This window comes from Coregonus clupeaformis, unplaced genomic scaffold (genome assembly GCF_020615455.1).
Source record: "Coregonus clupeaformis isolate EN_2021a unplaced genomic scaffold, ASM2061545v1 scaf0004, whole genome shotgun sequence".
Classification (NCBI taxonomy): domain Eukaryota; kingdom Metazoa; phylum Chordata; class Actinopteri; order Salmoniformes; family Salmonidae; genus Coregonus; species Coregonus clupeaformis.
In genome coordinates, this window is record NW_025533459.1 from 920964 (window position 1) to 943008 (window position 22045).

Sequence of the window (22045 nt, forward strand, 5' to 3'; positions counted from 1 at the left end):
TAGGAGGGTGCACACTGCTGTTTCCTGAAGTCCACGTTCATCTCCTTTGTTTTGTTGATGTTGAGGGAGAGGTTATTTTCCTGGCACCACACTCCCAGAGCCCTCACCTCCTCCCTGTAGGCTGTCTCGTCATTGTTGGGAATCAAGCCTACTACTGTTGTGTCGTCTGCAAACTTGATGATTGAGTTGGAGGCGTGCTTGGCCACGCAGTCATGGGTGAACAGGGAGTACAGGAGGGGGCTGAGCACGCACCCTTGTGGGGCCCCGGTGTTGAGGATCAGCGAAGAGGAGATGTTGTTTCCTACCTTCACGACCTGGGGGCGGCCCGTCAGGAAGTCCAGGACCCAGTTGCACAGGGCGGGGTTCAGACCCAGGGCCTCGAGCTTAATGATGAGCTTGGAGGGTACTATGGTGTTGAATGCTGAGCTGTAGTCAATGAACAGCATTCTTATTGTCTAGGAGCAACAACGGCTCAGCCGTGAAGTGGTAGGCCACACAAGCTCACAGAACGGGACCGCCGAGTGCTGAAGTGGTAGGCCACACAAGCTCACACAACGGGACCGCCGAGTGCTGAAGTGGTAGGCCACACAAGCTCACAGAACGGGACCGCCGAGTGCTGAAGTGGTAGGCCACACAAGCTCACAGAACGGGACCGCCGAGTGCTGAAGTGGTAGGCCACACAAGCTCACAGAACGGGACCGCCGAGTGCTGAAGCGCGTAAAGATCGTATGTCCTCAGTTGCAACACTCACTACCGAGTTCCAAACTGCCTCTGGAAGCAACGTCAGCACAAGAACTGTTCGTCGGGAGCTTCATCAAATGGGTTTCCATGGCCGAGCAGCCGCACACAAGCCTAAGATCACGATGCGCAACGCCAAGCGTCGGCTGGAGTGGTGTAAAGCTCTCTGCCATTGGACTCTGGAGCAGTGGAAACACTTCCTCTGGAGTGATGAATCACACTTCACCATCTGGCAGTCCGAAGGACAAATCTGGGTTTCATGGATGCCAGGAGAACGCTACCTGCCCCAATGCATAGTGCCAACTGTAAAGTTTGGTGGAGGAGGAATAATGGTTTGGGCTAGGCCACTTAGTTCCAGTTAAGGGAAGTCTTAACGCTGCAGCATACAATTACATTCTAGACGATTCTGTGCTTCCAACTTTGTGGCAAAAATTTGGGGAAGGCCCTTTCCTGTTTCAGCATGACAATGCCTCTGTGCATTGTCATGCTGGGGGCAACTCCATATTAATGCCCATGATTCTGGAATGAGATGTTCGACAAGTAGTGTATGTGGAAAACCAACGTATTACGCTAACCTATTAGTAAATGTCTCATGGAATACTAGAGTTGGCTGTGAAGAGTTTCTTTTAGCCGTCACCTTATGTTCATCCTGATCTCACAAGATCACATTCCTTTTCTCTGCACAGTATGAGAGCCCAGGGCTCTGGTCAAAATCAGTGCACTATATAGGGAATAGGGTGCTATATGGGCCTCAATCCTAGCATTCATGACAACTTTCTGTGAACTCTACGGTGATTACAGTGAAAACAGGCAAAGAAGCGGTTGTAATATTGGTATATGTCATACATTTATTAGTGAACAACCCTCTCAAAATCAGCCACAACGAAAAAATAAAAAATAAAATGATTGCACGACTCGGTAAAGCAGAACTAGCAACTTTCAGTTTATAAAAGTACAAATCTGAAAAATGTCAATCAGTATAGCTGTATATATAATCCACTATAACTAGTTAAATGCTACAAACAATATGATTCCAATGGAATGAAAACATAGCATTAAGAACCATTTTCCTATATATAATATATTCGCTTTTATTTTTTATTTTTTAAATCCAAACATGGCAAAATTGAGGTAACTGTAAATGTGCAAGTACCAAACATCTCGTTTCTAACACCGAACATGCCCCTGGCCCTGTTGGGTGGAGCCCCCTAGAGGCTGGAGGAGTAGTAGAATCAGTAAACAGACCACTATCCCACCACAGCAACAGATCATTGGAAAACAGTGGAAATCTACGGCGTAACCAAGAAATCAAATCCTAAAGAAATTATTTTAGCTGCTTATTATTGGAACACCATTTTCTTTTTCTATTTTTTTTGCCTTTGCACCACAAGCTGTGAGATTATTCATTAAATTGGATCACAGAAAGACCACAAGATTCTATTTTCATTTGTCTTCAGACGTTACAATATGGTCATTAAAAACCTGCCAAATAGATGTTTACCCCTCGAACCATGGCGCTAATGTTTCAATAAGTGAATAAATGGTATCTAGATGTCAAATCTACATTGAGAATACAGTCGGTTGTTATTAGTTTGACTAACATGTATATATATTTTTTAATGTCCTTTAACTGTGTTGAATGTAACTGACCATTTTAGGACTATTAGTATAGCAACATGCTCTAAGAATCCATCTGATCTGATCCCCATGGCAAACTATTGCATTCCCACAAGTGACAGCATCATACCTAAAGCAAATCTAATGGCTTTTCACTATGGCTTTCAGTTAACTAGGTTCTAGACATGTTCATTATCTGAGGCAACAACAACATAGCACACATATTATAACCAACAACTTTAACATCCTGGATTTCTCCCCAGTTCCAAAGTCCAGACAATTTTTATTTTAATAAAAGCGCAATAAAATCTTTTAGTCATTCAGTTCTGTTACAAATGTGTGCAGTACAATGCATGGCAGTTATCAGCTGAGCAGTAACGGAGCCCCCACCACATGAAGAACGGACCCAAAGCCAACTAAAAGCGGTAACGGAGCCCCAACCACATGAAGAACGGACCCAAAGCCAACTAGAGCTAGCTAAAAACCAGTTGGGACCTGGCAGGACATGCATGCATATTGTGCACCGTTAAATAGTCCACCGTCCCCATGTCTAGATATCTTTCACTGAAAATACACACTTGGTTTAATAAAAAAATCAACAAAAAAAATCATGCAAACACCTTCAGAGTAGTTTTGGAAGTGGTTTTAGGTAGGATAGTGTGCACCAACGGCACGTTTTTAAAATGGGATCACAACCATTATGTAAGTATGCATGTCTGTACGTCATGTGGTTGAGTTCAAGTTCAAGAACACAAACTAAAATGTATGATTATATGATGCAATAAAAAAAAAAAATCTACAAGTATTATTATTATCAATATTTGAATAGATTACATTAAAAATATGCGTGGCCTGAGGGAAAACAACCAAGAAAATTCAAATCCACCACCAATCCTTTCATGGCATCTGTCCCATTCAAACAGGCTGTGTTCCTTTATTCTTATATACCGAGAGGCCCTGAGGGATTTTTTGTTGTTGTTGTTTCAAACTCACAATATATGCCAGTGAACAGATATGTACACAGATTAACTCGCAAAGCTGTGGGTTTACTTTAAACTCATCAAGATGGCTTTTTTTTTTTTTTTCCTCTTTAAAAAGGTGGTACACGCGTCACAGAGAGACTCACATTCGCTATAGAAAACATGGCAAGGTCCCTTTACACAAGAAAGCAAGTGTCCATCCTAAAAGTTACATCTGCATATCAGTGCTTATTGGGGTAGTTAGGAATAGAAAGGAATCCCCCTACAACAACACAAAAGACACCCGGAGTAACATTTTATATATATATATATATTTTTTTTTACCCCAACAACATTCCGTTTTGGAAGTCTGAACAAAGATGAGCCGGGTCCCAAATGGCACCCTATTCCCTACATAGTGCACTAGCCCTATGGGCCCTGGTCAAAAGTAGTGCACTACATTTGGGACGCAAACCCTATAGATGTCCAACAGTGTATCATTCTACCAACACCACTCCTCCCTCCATCTTTATCTCAAACCCCTTCCTGTCCTGATCATCACGGTGAAAGTACGGTCAGCTCAGCTGGGACAACGCCAGAGCGTCTGTCTGTCACGTCACCAGAGATGTTTGAAACAGGGAGTTAACATTCTTTTTGTCTTCGAAAACAAGACGATTATCGAGAAGCATTCACACTGAAGCTATGCGGCATACAACACTTCATCGTTTACAACACCATTAGTTAGCACGGCCTAACAAGAAGACCTGACCAAGTTAAGTTACCATTAGAATAGAACACATACCGTTGACCACACACTTCCATGTTAGTGCTCTGACCTTGTCCTTCAACACGTTTTCTCTAAGATAGCTAAAACCAATAAATAACACCATTAAAAAACTCTTAAAACAAGTGGAAATGACAAAGGGATTTTTTTCTTTTGAAAGATTATTAAGTAATAATAGGTTTGTGCTTGTCAAGGTCTTGAGAAGGCATATCTGAAATCTTGAAAGAGTATATATATATATAATATTGAATATTTGGCTCACAAACAAAGAGATAAAAGCCTGGTTCTTCCAAAAACAGGAAGAAAAACGTCCACTTTAAAACTATCACTCATTGCACATATTGCTTTCTGCAGCAGGCTCCACAGCAGCAGTCAGTCAGTGGTGGTGATGCTGGGGTAGTGAAGGTTCCCTCCTGTCCCCCTCACCGATGCAGAAGACACATTCCCTCCACATCGCTCTCTGGGTGAGACAAGGCTCCCCCCCCCCTCCCTCTGGGTGAGACAAGGCTCCTCCCCCTCCCTCTGGGTGAGACAAGGCTCCCCCCCTCGCTCTGGGTGAGACAAGGCTCCTCCCCCTCGCTCTGGGTGAGACAAGCCCCCCCTCCTCTCTCTCTCTCTGGGTGAGACAACATTCCTTGTTTTTGTTTGTTTGTTTGTTGTTACTTCCTTTAAAATGTTGTGGCGATACTTGATTAAAATATTGCTATGCTAATCCTTCAGTGCTGCCCGGGATCCAGCCAGCTGGTCTCCAGAGGACCAAGGCTGGCGAGGAGGATGGATGTGGTCATTGTGCAGAAAGGGCAGATGACTTCACAGAGAGGCAGTGCTTTGTCCCCTCCTCTCCCCTCTCTGGGGGCCGATCTGAGGACCCTCCCCTTCACTCCACAGCATAATCTCTCCTCTTCCTCCACCCGTCCATGCCTCCATCCAGTCAGTTGTGTATCACAGTGTGGAGTAACAGGGCAGGGAGGAGGAGGGAATATATACCCGACAGGTCGGTGGCGGTGCATCACTTCCATCATTCTCAGTGCCAGATGAGTCCATAACCTCAGGCTTGTTTTAACCACAGCAAGTCATACTTTCACAATAGCATTAGCAGATTGAAAAAGAAAAAACGGATAGAACTATTGAAATCATCAATACATTATTGCGAAACATACATTATTAACAGGTCACTTTGCCCATCAGTCATCTACACAAACATGCATCTATGATGGTCAGTCAGCCAGGCTTCTCCTCCAAGCCAGCGGAATGATCTAGTCTCCTACAGTTTTAACCGTGTTGAAGTATTCCTATTATTAGTCTGCTGATTGAACAACGTGTGACGCCTCTCTCCGCTCCACCAGGCCCCCCCACCGTCATCACCATCTCCCATGCAGGCAGCTCCAACTCCCATCTGTCACAAAGAACTAACCAAAACCACAAGATAACAAAAAGTAAAAACCTTGTAAACGTAAAAGCCCTTCGACAACAACAACAACAACAACATATGGTAGGTCACGTCTTTGGAATCTGCCACACTGGGGCAGGCAGAGGAGCAGATCGAGGAGATGGATCAATGGATATCCCAGACAGACAGGCAGGCAGGCAGGCAGACAGACAGGCAGGACTATGAGGCTGTAGTAGGCTGTAGCTTTTCATCAGACGCAGCAGTAGAAGAACAGCAGAGGTACGACCGAGGGAGGGAGGGGCTCCAAACATACAATCTTAGATTGCTTATTGTTGTTGAGGTGGAGCAGGGGTGGTGAGGGGGGGTCAGGAGGGGTCAGGAGTGGTGGGGGGGGGGTCAGGAGTGGTGGGGGGCGCAGGACGCAGGCAGGGTAGGTGGCAGGCGTCCCCAGGCAGGCTGAGGCAGGCGCTACGACAGACAGACAGACTCTGTGGGTTTAGTTTTGTGCTGCTTTCCAATCAAAGATCTCAAAAGCCTGGGTGTCACTCACTCCACCTCGCGGTGCACCTCTGACGCGTCCGCCCGGCAGATTGGACAAGTGCGATTGGTCTGGGAGGAAGACAGAGGAACAAAAATAAGTGTTAACCATCGCATTAAAAAGGTATAGGGCATAGGATGCCATTTGGGACGTGTACTCCAAGAGTTAACGATGGATGAAATCAGCTTACCTTTAACCATTTGTCGACACACTTAGCGTGGAACTCGTGGTTGCAGGGTAATACTCTCAGTAGCTGCCTACACTCAAAGTCACTAAAGCACACGACACACCTGGAAGACAGACCTGAGCATTACACAGAGCGTCACCAGGTTCTGACATACTGTATGTTTAAAATGTCAAGACAGTTCCTGTTACGATGGATGGATGGTAGGGCTGGGCGATATGACCATGTTCTGACATTCTACATGTTTAAACCCCCTCAATCAATCTATACACAATACCCCATAATGACAAAGCAAAAACAGGTTTTTAGAAATGTTTGCAAAACTGAAATATCACATTTACATAAGTATTCAGACTCTTTACTCAGTACTTTGTTGAAGCACCTTTGGCAGCGATTACAGCCTCAAGTCTTCTTGGGTATGACGCTACAAGCTTGGCACACCTGTATTTGGGGAGTTTCTCCCATTCTTCTCTGCAGATCCTCTCAAGCTCTGTCAGGTTGGATGGGAAGCGTCGCTGCACAACTATTTTCAGGTCTCTCCAGAGATGTTCAAATCGGGTTCAACTCCGGGCTCTGGCTGGGCCACTCAAGGACATTCAGAGACTTGTCCCGAACCCACTCCTGTGTTGTCTTGCCTGTGTGCTTAGGGTCGTTGTCCTGTTGGAAAGTGAACCTTCGCCCCAGTCTGAGGTCCTGAGCGCTCTGGAGCAGGTTTTCATCAAGGATCTCTCCGTTCATCTTTCCCTCGATCCTGACTAGTCTCCCAGTCCCTGCCGCTGAAAAACATCCCCACAGCATGATGCTGCCGCTGCCACCACCATGCTTCACCGTAGGGATGGTGCCAGGATTCCACCAGACGTGACGCTTGGCATTCAGGCCAATGAGTTCAATCTTGGTTTCATCAGACCAGATAATCTTGTTTGTCATGGTCTGAGAGTCCTTTAGGTGCCTTTTGGCAAACTCCAAGCGGGCTGTGGAGTGCTGCAGAGATGGTTGTCCTTCTGGAAGGATCTCCCATCTCCACAGAGAAACCCTGAAGCTCTGTCAGAGTGACCATCAGGTTCCTGGTCAGCTCCCTGACCAAGGCCCTTCTCCCCCAATTGCTCAGACTGGCTGGGCGGCCAGCTCTAGGAAGAGTCTTGGTGGTTCCAAACTTCTTCCATTTAAGAATGATACAATGAGGGAAAAAAGTATTTGATCCCCTGCTGATTTTGTACGTTTGCCCACTGACAAAGAAATGATCAGTCTATAATTTTAATGGTAGGTTTATTTGAACAGTGAGAGACAGAATAACAACAAAACAATCCAGAAAAACACAAATGTTATAAATTGATTTGCATTTTAATGAGGGAAATAAGTATTTGACCCCTCTGCAAAACATTACTTAGTACTTGGTGGCAAAACCCTTGTTGGCAATCACAGAGGTCAGACATTTCTTGTAGTTGGAAACCAGGTTTGCACACATCTCAGGAGGGATTTTGTCCCACTCCTCTTTGCAGATCTTCTCCAAGTCATTAAGGTTTCGAGGCTGACGTTTGGCAACTCAAACCTTCAGTTCCCTCCACAGATTTTCTATGCGATTAAGGTCTGGAGACTGGCTAGGCCACTCCAGGACCTTAATGTGCTTCTTCTTGAGCCACTCCTTTGTTGCCTTGGCCGTGTGTTTTGGGTCATTGTCATGCCGGAATACCCATCCACGACCCATTTTCAATGCCCTGGCTGAGGGAAGGAGGTTCTCACCCAAGATTTGACGGTACATGGCCCCGTCCATCGTCCCTTTGATGCGGTGAAGTTGTCCTGTCCCCTTAGCAGAAAAACACCCCCAAAGCATAATGTTTCCACCTCCATGTTTGACGGTGGGGATGGTGTTCTTGGGGTCATAGGCAGCATTCCTCCTCCTCCAAACACGGTGAGTTGAGTTGATGCCAAAGAGCTCCATTTTGGTCTCATCTGACCACAACACTTTCACCATGTTCTCCTCTGAATCATTCAGATGTTCATTGGCAAACTTCAGACGGGCATGTATGTGTGCTTTCTTGAGCAGGGGGACCTTGCAGGCGCTGCAGGATTTCAGTCCTTCACGGCGTAGTGTGTTACTAATTGTTTTCTTGGTGACTATGGTCCCAGCTGCCTTGAGATCATTGACAAGATCCTCCTGTGTAGGTCTGGGCTGATTCCTCACCGTTCTCATGATCATTGCAACTCCACGAGGTGAGATCTTGCATGGAGCCCCAGGCCGAGGGAGATTGACAGTTCTTTTGTGTTTCTTCCATTTGCGAATAATCGCACCAACTGTTGTCACCTTCTCACCAAGCTGCTTGGCGATGGTCTTGTAGCCCATTCCAGCCTTGTGTAGGTCTACAATCTTGTCCCTGACATCCTTGGAGAGCTCTTTGGTCTTGGTTATGGTGGAGAGTTTGGAATCTGATTGATTGATTGCTTCTGTGGACAGGTGTCTTTTATACAGGTAACAAACTGAGATTAGGAGCACTCCCTTTAAGAGTGTGCTCCTAATCTCAGCTCGTTACCTGTATAAAAGACACCTGGGAGCCAGAAATCTTTCTGATTGAGAGGGGGGTCAAATACTTATTTCCCTCATTAAAATGCAAATCAATTTATAACATTTTTGACATGCGTTTTTCTGGATTTTTTTGTTGTTATTCTGTCTCTCACTGTTCAAATAAACCTACCATTAAAATTATAGACTGATCATGTCTTTGTCAGTGGGCAAACGTACAAAATCAGCAGGGGATCAAATACTTTTTTCCCCTCACTGTAGAGGCCACCGTTTCTTGGGGACCTTCAAAGCTGCAGAAATTTTTTGGCACCCTTCCCCAGATCTGTGCCTCGATACAATCCTGTCTCGGAGCTCTACGGACAATTCCTTCGACCTCATGGTTTGGTTTTTGCTCTGACATGCACTGTCAACTGTGGGACCTAATGTAGACAGGTGTGTGCCTTTCTAAATCATGTCCAATCAATTGAATTTACCACAGGTGGACTCCAATCAAGTTGGAGAAACATCTCAAGGATGATCAATGAAAAACAGAATGCACCCGAGCTCAATTTTGATTCTCATAGGAAAGGGTCTGAATACTTAAGGTATTTCATTATTTTATTTTTTTGCAAACATGTCTAAAAACCTGTTTTCACTTTGTCATTATGGGGTATTGTGTGTAGACTGATGAGGGGAAAAAAGTAATTTAATCAATTTTAGAATAAGGCTGTAAAGTAAAAAATTTGGGAAAAGTAAAGGGGTCTGAATACTTTCTGAATGCACTAGATGAAAATATGTAGTAGCCATTTATCAACTAATCTTCTTGTGGAACAATGTTTACGGTAGATGGTCAATACGAAATAGGAAACGCAACACTTTTTTGACTGGATAATTTCAACGAATCATCTCTCCACAAGTCGTTCTAAATAGTGACAGGGGTTGTCTTTAGTTTGAGTGATAGCTTGACTGTGAAATCCGTGTATTAGTTTGTGGCCAGCGACTTTTATACAGAGAGCGGCGCGAATTGTCTGTGCCATTTCACTTTGAAAATGACAACAGCGTTATAAATCCTGCGACGGACAGGCGCGTATGACAAAATCAACGGTAACAAAATAATAATATTAATCTGATTCAAGCAATTGATTTAGTGTCAGCGTGATGACTTTACACTTTTCTAATAACCAGTGTATTCATGGACTCCAAGGGAAGCCAGGCTTCCCCCAAAAAAATTGACCAAGAACAAAATTAACAAAATAATGTATATTTCGTCTCTCCGCGTTTTCCTTCAATTTGCAAGAGGCTGAATGTATCTCACAGGAGAAAGCATCTGAGCGAACAAAGCAAAACCCCTCTGTCTCAGTATATGTAGAGTGTCTATCTGATGCTGTCTGGTCAAAAAGAGTATGACATTGTTGCTGCACGTAGCATTGAATGAAAAGGGAAGCCAGCAAGTATTTAGCCTCCTTTGATAAAAAATAAATAAAATAATAGCCAATCGGCATTGAGCTAAACTGAGTGAGCTCAGCTGTGATTGGTCCTGGTGCACCCAAAAAAACAAAAAAGTAAAAAAAAGTGTCAAGGGAAGCCAGTTTGGATTTGGCTACAGACCAATCACATCACATCAAGCCAAACATCATTATTGACAGAAAACAACTTGAATTGTTGCATCTCGTTGTGTTGTCCTCTGGTGGCTAGCCAGCTAGTTAAAATCATCCCTTTCCTAAATTAGCAATAGATGGAAATAGGGATTTTGGACTGGCCAATGATTACAACAGCGATTCAGATCCAAACACAAATTCATACGTTGTACCCCCGGCCTGAGAGGATGGAAGTTCAACATGTAGCTATATGTAGGAGGCTAATGTTAACTATATGGCCTGGGCTTGGTGTGTCGGGGGGCAGGGCTTGGTGTGACAGGGGGCAGGGCTTGGTGTGACGGGGGGCAGGGCTTGGTGTGACAGGGGGCAGGGCTTGGTGTGGCAGGGGACAGGGCTTGGTGTGTCAGGGGGCAGGGCTTGGTGTGACAGGGGGCAGGGCTTGGTGTGACGGGGGGCAGGGCTTGGTGTGACAGGGGACAGGGCTTGGTGTGGCAGGGGACAGGGCTTGGTGTGTCAGGGGGCAGGGCTTGGTGTGACAGGGGGCAGGGCTTGGTGTGACAGGGGGCAGGGCTTGGTGTGTCGGGGGGCAGGGCTTGGTGTGACAGGGGGCAGGGCTTGGTGTGTCGGGGGGCAGGGCTTGGTGTGGCAGGGGACAGGGCTTGGTGTGTCAGGGGGCAGGGCTTGGTGTGTCAGGGGGCAGGGCTTGGTGTGACAGGGGGCAGGGCTTGGTGTGTCGGGGGCAGGGCTTGGTGTGGCAGGGGGACAGGGCTTGGTGTGTCAGGGGGGCAGGGCTTGGTGTGTCAGGGGCAGGGCTTGGTGTGACAGGGGGCAGGGCTTGGTGTGACGGGGGGCAGGGCTTGGTGTGACAGGGGCACACCAAGCCTTGTGACACACCAAGCCCTGCCCCCTGACACACCAAGCCCTGCCCCTGACACACCAAGCCCTGCCCCCTGACACACCAAGCCCTGCCCCCTGACACACCAAGCCCTGCCCCCTGTCACACCAAGCCCGGAGATGCGTATCACATTTAACAAACCAAATATTGAAATACCGTTATAGAAGGTAAAGTAAAAACCCAAACTGGTCCATGCATCGATACCGGTATATAGGAAAATATGGTATACCGCCCAGCCCTATTTGGCCAGCCAGCCAGATAGATAGATAAAATGGGTGAGTGGAATAAGAGAAAAGGCAGAGGAAGCTTATCTTACAGCGTTTGTTCAGATTGATGGTTGTCGAGGTTGAACCTGTAGGATGGAAGCTGCTCAATGTCTGCCTTGGTGATTCCTCGTGGTTTAGCCTCTCCTAGCCTCTCAGCCAGGTTCACTAATGCCTGAGGGACAAGAGGGAGAGAGACCAGCCTGGTTCACTAATGCCTGAGGGACGAGAGAGACCAGCCAGGTTCACTAATGCCTGAGGGACAAGAGGGTGAGAGACCAGCCAGGTTCACTAATGCCTGAGGGACGAGGTGAGAGACCAGCCAGGTTCACTAATGCCTGAGGGACAAGAGGGTGAGAGACCAGCCAGGTTCACTAATGCCTGAGGGACGAGAGGGTGAGAGACCAGCCAGGTTCACTAATGCCTGAGGGACGAGAGGGTGAGAGACCAGCCAGGTTCACTAATGCCTGAGGGACGAGAGGGTGAGAGACCAGCCAGGTTCACTAATGCCTGAGGGACGAGAGGGTGAGAGACCAGCCAGGTTCACTAATGCCTGAGGGACAAGAGGGTGAGAGACCAGCCAGGTTCACTAATGCCTGAGGGACGGGAGAGATCAGCCTGGTTCACTAATGCCTGAGGGACGAGAGAGACCAGCCAGGTTCACTAATGCCTGAGGGACGGGAGAGATCAGCCTGGTTCACTAATGCCTGAGGGACGAGAGGGTGAGAGACCAGCCAGGTTCACTAATGCCTGAGGGACGAGAGAGACCAGCCAGGTTCACTAATGCCTGAGGGACGAGAGAGACCAGCCAGGTTCACTAATGCCTGAGGGACGAGAGGGTGAGAGACCAGCCAGGTTCACTAATGCCTGAGGGACAAGAGGGTGAGAGACCAGCCAGGTTCACTAATGCCTGAGGGACGAGAGAGACCAGCCAGGTTCACTAATGCCTGAGGGACGAGAGAGACCAGCCAGGTTCACTAATGCCTGAGGGACGAGAGAGACCAGCCAGGTTCACTAATGCCTGAGGGACAAGAGGGTGAGAGACCAGCCAGGTTCACTAATGCCTGAGGGACAAGAGGGTGAGAGACCAGCCAGGTTCACTAATGCCTGAGGGACAAGAGGGTGAGAGACCAGCCAGGTTCACTAATGCCTGAGGGACGGGAGGGTGAGAGACCAGCCAGGTTCACTAATGCCTGAGGGACGAGAGAGACCAGCCAGGTTCACTAATGCCTGAGGGACAAGAGGGTGAGAGACCAGCCAGGTTCACTAATGCCTGAGGGACGAGAGAGACCAGCCAGGTTCACTAATGCCTGAGGGACGGGAGAGACCAGCCAGGTTCACTAATGCCTGAGGGACAAGAGGGTGAGAGACCAGCCAGGTTCACTAATGCCTGAGGGACGAGAGGGTGAGAGACCAGCCAGGTTCACTAATGCCTGAGGGACGGGAGGGTGAGAGACCAGCCAGGTTCACTAATGCCTGAGGGACGAGAGAGACCAGCCAGGTTCACTAATGCCTGAGGGACAAGAGGGTGAGAGACCAGCCAGGTTCACTAATGCCTGAGGGACGAGAGAGACCAGCCAGGTTCACTAATGCCTGAGGGACGAGAGGGTGAGAGACCAGCCAGGTTCACTAATGCCTGAGGGACGAGAGAGACCAGCCAGGTTCACTAATGCCTGAGGGACAAGAGGGTGAGAGACCAGCCAGGTTCACTAATGCCTGAGGGACGGGAGGGTGAGAGACCAGCCAGGTTCACTAATGCCTGAGGGACGAGAGAGACCAGCCAGGTTCACTAATGCCTGAGGGACAAGAGGGTGAGAGACCAGCCAGGTTCACTAATGCCTGAGGGACGAGAGAGACCAGCCAGGTTCACTAATGCCTGAGGGACAAGAGGGTGAGAGACCAGCCAGGTTCACTAATGCCTGAGGGACGCAGAGAGACCAGCCAGGTTCACTAATGCCTGAGGGACAAGAGGGTGAGAGACCAGCCAGGTTCACTAATGCCTGAGGGACGGGAGAGACCAGCCAGGTTCACTAATGCCTGAGGGACGAGAGGGGTGAGAGACCAGCCAGGTTCACTAATGCCTGAGGGACGAGAGAGACCAGCCAGGTTCACTAATGCCTGAGGGACGAGAGGGTGAGAGACCAGCCAGGTTCACTAATGCCTGAGGGACAAGAGGGTGAGAGACCAGCCAGGTTCACTAATGCCTGAGGGACGAGAGGGTGAGAGACCAGCCAGGTTCACTAATGCCTGAGGGACGGGAGGGTGAGAGACCAGCCAGGTTCACTAATGCCTGAGGGACGGGAGGGTGAGAGACCAGCCAGGTTCACTAATGCCTGAGGGACGAGAGGGTGAGAGACCAGCCAGGTTCACTAATGCCTGAGGGACGAGAGAGACCAGCCAGGTTCACTAATGCCTGAGGGACAAGAGGGTGAGAGACCAGCCAGGTTCACTAATGCCTGAGGGACGAGAGAGACCAGCCAGGTTCACTAATGCCTGAGGGACAAGAGGGTGAGAGACCAGCCAGGTTCACTAATGCCTGAGGGACGGGAGGGTGAGAGACCAGCCAGGTTCACTAATGCCTGAGGGACGAGAGAGACCAGCCAGGTTCACTAATGCCTGAGGGACAAGAGGGTGAGAGACCAGCCAGGTTCACTAATGCCTGAGGGACGAGAGAGACCAGCCAGGTTCACTAATGCCTGAGGGACGGGAGAGACCAGCCAGGTTCACTAATGCCTGAGGGACAAGAGGGTGAGAGACCAGCCAGGTTCACTAATGCCTGAGGGACGAGAGGGTGAGAGACCAGCCAGGTTCACTAATGCCTGAGGGACGAGAGAGACCAGCCAGGTTCACTAATGCCTGAGGGACAAGAGGGTGAGAGACCAGCCAGGTTCACTAATGCCTGAGGGACGGGAGGGTGAGAGACCAGCCAGGTTCACTAATGCCTGAGGGACGGGAGAGACCAGCCAGGTTCACTAATGCCTGAGGGACGAGAGGGTGAGAGACCAGCCAGGTTCACTAATGCCTGAGGGACGGGAGGGTGAGAGACCAGCCAGGTTCACTAATGCCTGAGGGACAAGAGGGTGAGAGACCAGCCAGGTTCACTAATGCCTGAGGGACGGGAGGGTGAGAGACCAGCCAGGTTCACTAATGCCTGAGGGACAAGAGGGTGAGAGACCAGCCAGGTTCACTAATGCCTGAGGGACGGGAGGGTGAGAGACCAGCCAGGTTCACTAATGCCTGAGGGACAAGAGGGTGAGAGACCAGCCAGGTTCACTAATGCCTGAGGGACGAGAGGGTGAGAGACCAGCCAGGTTCACTAATGCCTGAGGGACGAGAGGGTGAGAGACCAGCCAGGTTCACTAATGCCTGAGGGACGAGAGAGACCAGCCAGGTTCACTAATGCCTGAGGGACGAGAGGGTGAGAGACCAGCCAGGTTCACTAATGCCTGAGGGACGAGAGAGACCAGCCAGGTTCACTAATGCCTGAGGGACAAGAGGGTGAGAGACCAGCCAGGTTCACTAATGCCTGAGGGACGAGAGAGACCAGCCAGGTTCACTAATGCCTGAGGGACAAGAGGGTGAGAGACCAGCCAGGTTCACTAATGCCTGAGGGACGGGAGAGACCAGCCAGGTTCACTAATGCCTGAGGGACGAGAGGGTGAGAGACCAGCCAGGTTCACTAATGCCTGAGGGACGAGAGAGACCAGCCAGGTTCACTAATGCCTGAGGGACGAGAGAGACCAGCCAGGTTCACTAATGCCTGAGGGACAAGAGGGTGAGAGACCAGCCAGGTTCACTAATGCCTGAGGGACGAGAGAGACCAGCCAGGTTCACTAATGCCTGAGGGACAAGAGGGTGAGAGACCAGCCAGGTTCACTAATGCCTGAGGGACGAGAGAGACCAGCCAGGTTCACTAATGCCTGAGGGACAAGAGGGTGAGAGACCAGCCAGGTTCACTAATGCCTGAGGGACAAGAGGGTGAGAGACCAGCCAGGTTCACTAATGCCTGAGGGACGAGAGAGACCAGCCAGGTTCACTAATGCCTGAGGGACGAGAGAGACCAGCCAGGTTCACTAATGCCTGAGGGACGAGAGAGACCAGCCAGGTTCACTAATGCCTGAGGGACGAGAGAGACCAGCCAGGTTCACTAATGCCTGAGGGACGAGAGGGTGAGAGACCAGCCAGGTTCACTAATGCCTGAGGGACGGGAGAGACCAGCCAGGTTCACTAATGCCTGAGGGACGAGAGAGACCAGCCAGGTTCACTAATGCCTGAGGGACGAGAGAGACCAGCCAGGTTCACTAATGCCTGAGGGACGAGAGGGTGAGAGACCAGCCAGGTTCACTAATGCCTGAGGGACGAGAGAGACCAGCCAGGTTCACTAATGCCTGAGGGACGGGAGAGACCAGCCAGGTTCACTAATGCCTGAGGGACGGGAGAGACCAGCCAGGTTCACTAATGCCTGAGGGACAAGAGGGTGAGAGACCAGCCAGGTTCACTAATGCCTGAGGGACAAGAGGGTGAGAGAGACCAGCCAGGTTCACTAATGCCTGAGGGACGAGAGAGACCAGCCAGGTTCACTAATGCCTGAGGGACGAGAGGGTGAGAGAGACCAATATATTTTAGGGCCAGTTGTTTTGGTTTATTTTTATTGACCGGTATTTCCAGCATTATCCACTAGGTTTGGAAATGGTCCTCAAGTCTTTGATTGATTTAGAGACAGCTTGTGTCAATCAATCAATCAATGTCTGGTTGTGCGTGAGTGTTTGGTGGGGGGGGATCCCTTAAACTGCCCCTATTTGACCCATTTTTAACTACAACTTCCATTGGAGTGGATCAGCTTGAGCAAAGTGATGTGTAGAATCACTGATGTACAAACCGGTTTTTCCCTGCCAGATAATAGTCGTAGAGCTCCGCCTCCCCTGGCTCAGGCCATCCCCCACCAAACACTCGCGCACAACCAGACATTCATTGATTGATTGATTGATTGATTGATTGATTGATTGATTGATTGATTGATTGATTGTGTTCTAGCTAAATACCATTTCCTAGTATTTTCTACCTGCAGCAAACCTAGTGGATAATGCTGGAAATACCGGTCAAGAGAAAACCCCCCACAAAAACCATCCAAAACAACTGACCCTAAATATAGTACATGTGCAGATACAAAACACAGAAACACACAGAGAAACACACAGAGAAACACACAGAGAAACACACAGAGAAACACACAGAGAAACACACAGAGAAACACACAGAGAAACACACAGTGTTTGTAAGTATATTGATGACCTGGTCCTCTCACCTCATAGTTCTCCATCTCCACATCATCTACGTCCAGGTCCAGACTGATGGCTGGTCCCACTGCTGTAGGAGGCACAGGAAGCATCGACCTGCACAGAGACACAACGGTCACACATCACCCAGACTAAAATAAGGACATGACACTTGGGATGTGGAAAAAGGCAATTTATTGTGGCGTTGTCAATACAGTGTACAGTATGTTCAGTTACGTTAACACCTCACCTTAAAGGGTGTACTATTTTAGGTCCTGAGCGACTTCGGGTCATTGAAAAGCGTACGTGTATCATTACGTTCTTTATTAATTTCATACTCACAGGAAGTACGGCAGGAAGCCTGGGTAGTAGGGAGGTGGGGGCGGAGGTGGGTGCTGCTGTAACCGGTACCTGTGGCCGTTGACACGCCGCGGCAGCATGTGGGGGTATGGCTGAACAGGAGACAAGAGAGAGACATAGCTGTTAACATGGTGGGGGTGAAATATCCTATGGAAGTGACTGGTTATTTAAAATGCCAATTACACCAGCTCTGTAGCTTTAGCTAGTTCTGAAGTCTTACCACTGGGAAGGGTTAGACTGAGCTAGCTAAAGTCTTACCACTGGGAAGGGTTAGACTGAGCTAGCTAAAGTCTTACCACTGGGAAGGGTTAGACTGAGCTAGCTAAAGTCTTACCACTGGGAAGGGTTAGACTGAGCTAGCTAAAGTCTTACCACTGGGAAGGGTTAGACTGAGCTAGCTAAAGTCTTACCACTGGGAAGGGTTAGACTGAGCTAGCTAAAGTCTTACCACTGGGAAGGGTTAGACTGAGCTAGCTAAAGTCTTACCACTGGGAAGGGTTAGACTGAGCTAGCTAAAGTCTTACCACTGGGAAGGGTTAGACTGAGCTAGCTAAAGTCTTACCACTGGGAAGGGTTAGACTGAGCTAGCTAAAGTCTTACCACTGGGAAGGGTTAGACTGAGCTAGCTAAAGTCTTACCACTGGGAAGGGTTAGACTGAGCTAGCTAAAGTCTTACCACTGGGAAGGGTTAGACTGAGCTAGCTAAAGTCTTACCACTGGGAAGGGTTAGACTGAGCTAGCTAAAGTCTTACCACTGGGAAGGGTTAGACTGAGCTAGCTAAAGTCTTACCACTGGGAAGGGTTAGACTGAGCTAGCTAAAGTCTTACCACTGGGAAGGGTTAGACTGAGCTAGCTAAAGTCTTACCACTGGGAAGGGTTAGACTGAGCTAGCTAAAGTCTTACCACTGGGAAGGGTTAGACTGAGCTAGCTAAAGTCTTACCACTGGGAAGGGTTAGGGATGGATAGCTCTATGTTTTGCTAACTGTGTGACGGTGAAGACATTAAGTCTTACCAGTAAAGGGTTAGGGTTAACCCATTCATAGACTAACTACCTTTAGCGCCTATTGACGATAGCATCTTCTGGCCAGGGGGAGTTTTGTTAAGAACCCCGATGCTCATTCTGAACCTTAAAACTCATTGCTTGTTTTGGAAACATAAGGAACGTATCTTTCACATCAGCACAAAAGAAAGTTGTAAAAAAAAAAAATGACGACACACATTTATGGGGTTAGTGTTCCCACACGGCCATATCACCAAGGTTACAGCGCTTGTTTACGGAAGACAGAGGCGGTCACCTGTGCTAATTAGCCACCTAGCGTGCTCCCAACACCTGTGTGTCAGCTAACTGGGGAGGAAGTGTAGTTTGTCAACTGGAGGCACACACAGCATATGGATCTGTGCTAAACTGCTACAGTAAATTTTTATTTTTATTTGAAAGATTATTTCTCGTTGATTTACATTTACATTTACGTCATTTAGCAGACGCTCTTATCCAGAGCGACTTACAAATAGATGAAAGGGGTATATCTACTAGTGATTAGTGCTTTTTGAGGTCGGTTCGGTTTCGGTTCGATTATTAAAAAATAAATCACAGTATTCGATTTTGATAATTTTTTAAAAACATTAAATGTATTATGAAATAATGACGTTACAATGATTAGAGCTTTTTAATGGAAATTCCAAAGCCAAAAACAGTGAACATTCAATTGCCAAAACCGATCTCGACAAACCATTTCTCGGACCTCGCTTTGTGCACGGGGGCATTGTCATGCTGAAACAGGAAAGGACCTTCCCCAGACTGTTGACACAAAGTTGGAAGCACAGAATGTCATTGTATGCTGTAGCATTAAGATTTCCACCGGAACTAAGGGGCCTAGCCTGAACCATGAAAAAAAAAACAGCCCCAGACCATTATTCCTCCTCCACCAAACTTTACAGTTGGCACTATGCATTGGGGCAGGTAGCGTTCTCCTGGCATCCCCCAAACCTAGATTCGTCCGTCGGACTGCCAGATGGGGAAGAATGATTCATCACTCCGAAGAACGCATTTCCACTGCTCCAGAGTTTTACACCACTCCAGCCAACACTTGGCATTGCGGATGGTGATCTTAGGCTTGGCATTGCGGATGGTGATCTTAGGCTTGGCATTGCGGCTGCTGGGCGATGGATCCCCATTTCATGAAGCTCCCGACGAACAGTTCTTGACTGGTTGGAAATGTGGCGTCCTATGACGGTGCCACGTTGAAAGTCACTGAGCTCTTCAGGAAGGCCATTCTACTGCCAATGTTTGTCTATGGAGATTGCATGGCGGTGTGCTCGATTTTATACACCTGTCAGCAACGGATGTGGCTGAAATAGCCGAATACACTAATTTGAAGGGGTGTCCACATACTTTTGGTCATGTAGTGTAGTTCGACTTGATTTCACTCTAGAAAAAGGGCGCGTTGGGCTCACACTAAAAAAATTAACTAAATGGAATTCAAGTAATTGAACAGACGTCGGTCAATTAGCTGTTTAATAACGGGTTAATCGCTCAGCACTGCTATCTACCTCTAACTTCCTTCATACTGGACAGAAACATAAAAATGGTGTCCACAAGTTCATCTGACTCTGGGGAAGTAGATAACGCCAAAATCCCGAAGCATCCCTTTAATAATGTAAAAATACGTTTGTTACTCAAATAAGGAGTATCGATTAGCAACTATCGAAATTAACTGCCGTCACGGCCGGTATGTACTTCCAAAAAATGTCTAACTAAAAATGTCCAAGCAACCCAAAAAAATGTCGGCACCTGGTGGATGGGAGTTTCAAATCGGTGCTTTCTGGGCGTTAGAAGGGTTTCTAACTCACAGATACTGGTTCAGCTAGCTAGCTCTATGGCATCAAGCCTTACCACTGGGAAGGGCAGATGTGAGGTAAAGTCTTACCACTGGGAAGGGCAGATGTGAGGTAAAGTCTTACCACTGGGAAGGGCAGATGTGAGGTAAAGTCTTACCACTGGGAAGGGCAGATGTGAGGTAAAGTCTTACCACTGGGAAGGGCAGATGTGAGGTAAAGTCTTACCACTGGGAAGGGCAGATGTGAGGTAAAGCCTTACCACTGGTAAGGGCAGATGTGAGGTAAAGTCTTACCACTGGGAAGGGCAGATGTGAGGTAAAGTCTTACCACTGGGAAGGGCAGATGTGAGGTAAAGCCTTACCACTGGTAAGGGAAGATGTGAGGTAAAGTCTTACCACTGGGAAGGGAAGATGTGAGGTAAAGTCTTACCACTGGGAAGGGCAGATGTGAGGTAAAGTCTTACCACTGGGAAGGGCAGATGTGAGGTAAAGTCTTACCACTGGGAAGGGTAGATGTGAGGTAAAGTCTTACCACTGGGAAGGGAAGATGTGAGGTAAAGTCTTACCACTGGGAAGGGAAGATGTGAGGTAAAGTCTTACCACTGGGAAGGGCAGATGTGAAGTAAAGTCTTACCACTGGGAAGGGAAGATGTGAGGTAAAGTCTTACCACTGGGAAGGGCATCTCCTGGTGCAGAGGCTCCTGAGGGAGGTACTGGAGGGGGACAGAGGGAGGCATCGCTGGTGGGTGGTGGTGGCTCGAGGGAGGGTAAGAGAACGTTCCTAATGGGTGCTGGTCCCCCCTGAGATCCACCTCATTCTCTACCCTCTGGAGAGGCTGGCCGACCGACGGGAGAGGGAGGGAGTGAGAGAGAGAACTTAACAGTCAGTGACAGGTTTCACACATTCTAACTCAGACTCATTCCTTTTTAATTAATGTGGATCAACTACTATACAGAAATGTGCATTCAGAAAGTACCACTGAAAGCAATATCGATATTTGGTTAACACATTCTAACTAAATCCCAGGATTCCGTCCCAAATGGCACCCTATTCCCTACACACTGTGAAAGCAGGACACACACGCACTAACAGTCACTTAGGGATAGTTCTCTTGAGTCATAGCTAATGAAAACAAATAGTTGTGTGTGTGTGTGTGTGTGTGTGTGTGTGTGTGTGTGTGTGTGTGTGTGTGTGTGTGTGTGTGTGTGTGTGTGGATGGTTGGAAACAGAGAGTATGATAAATAAAATAAAGAAACTATTTTGGGTTGAAAAACACTCCAGGCCACTCCTGAACGACTACAACTTGATAGAAAGTAGAAATTGTAAAATGGATTAAATTGAGATTTTGTTTCAGTGGCCTACACGCAATACCCCATAATGTCAAAGTGGAATTATGTTGAAATGTCTTGAGTCAATAAGTATTCATCCCCTTTGTTATGGGGAGCTTAAATAAGTTCAGGAGTAAAAAATATCTTAAGTCACATAAGTTGCATGGACTCACTGTGTGCAATACTAGTGTTAAACATGACTTTTGAATGACTACCTCATCTCTGTACTCCACACATACAATTATCTGTAAGGTCCTCAGTCGAACAGTGAATTTCAAACACAGATTCAACCACTAAGACCAGGGAGGTTTTCCAATGCCTCGCAAAGAAGGGCACCTATTGGTATATGGGTAAAAAAAAGCAGACATTGAATATTCCTTTGAGCATGGTGAAGTTATTAATTACACTTTGGATGGTGTATCAATACACTAAGTCACTACAAAGATACAGGCGTCCTTCCTAACTCAGTTGCAGGAGAGGAAGGAAACCGCTCAGGGATTTCACCATGAGGCCAATGGTGACTGAAAAAAACCTCTTAAAATCTCCCAGTCAATCCTGATCCAGTTTTATGCACCAATCATTGAGTCCATCCTCACCTCCTCCATCACCGCCTAGTTTGGGTCTGAGTCGGCCCGCTTCAAGGGCAAACTGCAACGCATTGTCCGGTCTGCAAAGGGTCATTGGCTGTCACCTGCCCTCTATCGGGGTCCTGCACGACTCCAGGGCAAGGAAGCGTGTGGGGAAAATTATTGCCTACCCCTCCTCCAAAAATTCACCT

At 47.9% G+C, this 22045-nt stretch overlaps 1 protein-coding gene and 1 long non-coding RNA gene across 7 annotated transcripts in view; one reads left to right on the forward strand and one right to left on the reverse strand.

Annotated features, from left to right (window-relative positions):
• Positions 1-5878: 5878 nt before the first annotated feature.
• The window catches only part of LOC121538347 (RING finger protein 44), a 44764-nt gene continuing 28597 nt past the window's right edge, over positions 5879-22045 (reverse strand). For 4 of the 5 annotated variants that reach the window (XM_041846284.2, XM_041846255.2, XM_041846265.2 and 1 more), the window contains exons 6-11: positions 20607-20774; positions 17082-17191; positions 16769-16856; positions 11517-11638; positions 6217-6316; positions 5879-6097 (exon numbers count right to left, since the gene is read on the reverse strand). In XM_041846284.2, the coding sequence (XP_041702218.1) occupies positions 6035-6097; positions 6217-6316; positions 11517-11638; positions 16769-16856; positions 17082-17191; positions 20607-20774 (651 nt within the window). In that variant the 3' untranslated portion in view covers positions 5879-6034. Of the gene's footprint in view, positions 6098-6216; positions 6317-11516; positions 11639-15637; positions 16051-16768; positions 16857-17081; positions 17192-20606; positions 20775-22045 lie in introns of those variants that run through there. The other variant, XM_045212268.1, reaches the window with a different exon arrangement.
• On the forward strand, positions 12165-13385 carry LOC123483007. Of its 2 annotated transcripts, none has more exons than XR_006658031.1 (3): positions 12165-12601; positions 12682-12761; positions 12799-13385. It is a non-coding gene; the product is annotated as an uncharacterized LOC123483007 (long non-coding RNA). The 2 variants fall into 2 exon arrangements; XR_006658032.1 differs by having other exon boundaries at positions 12928-13385.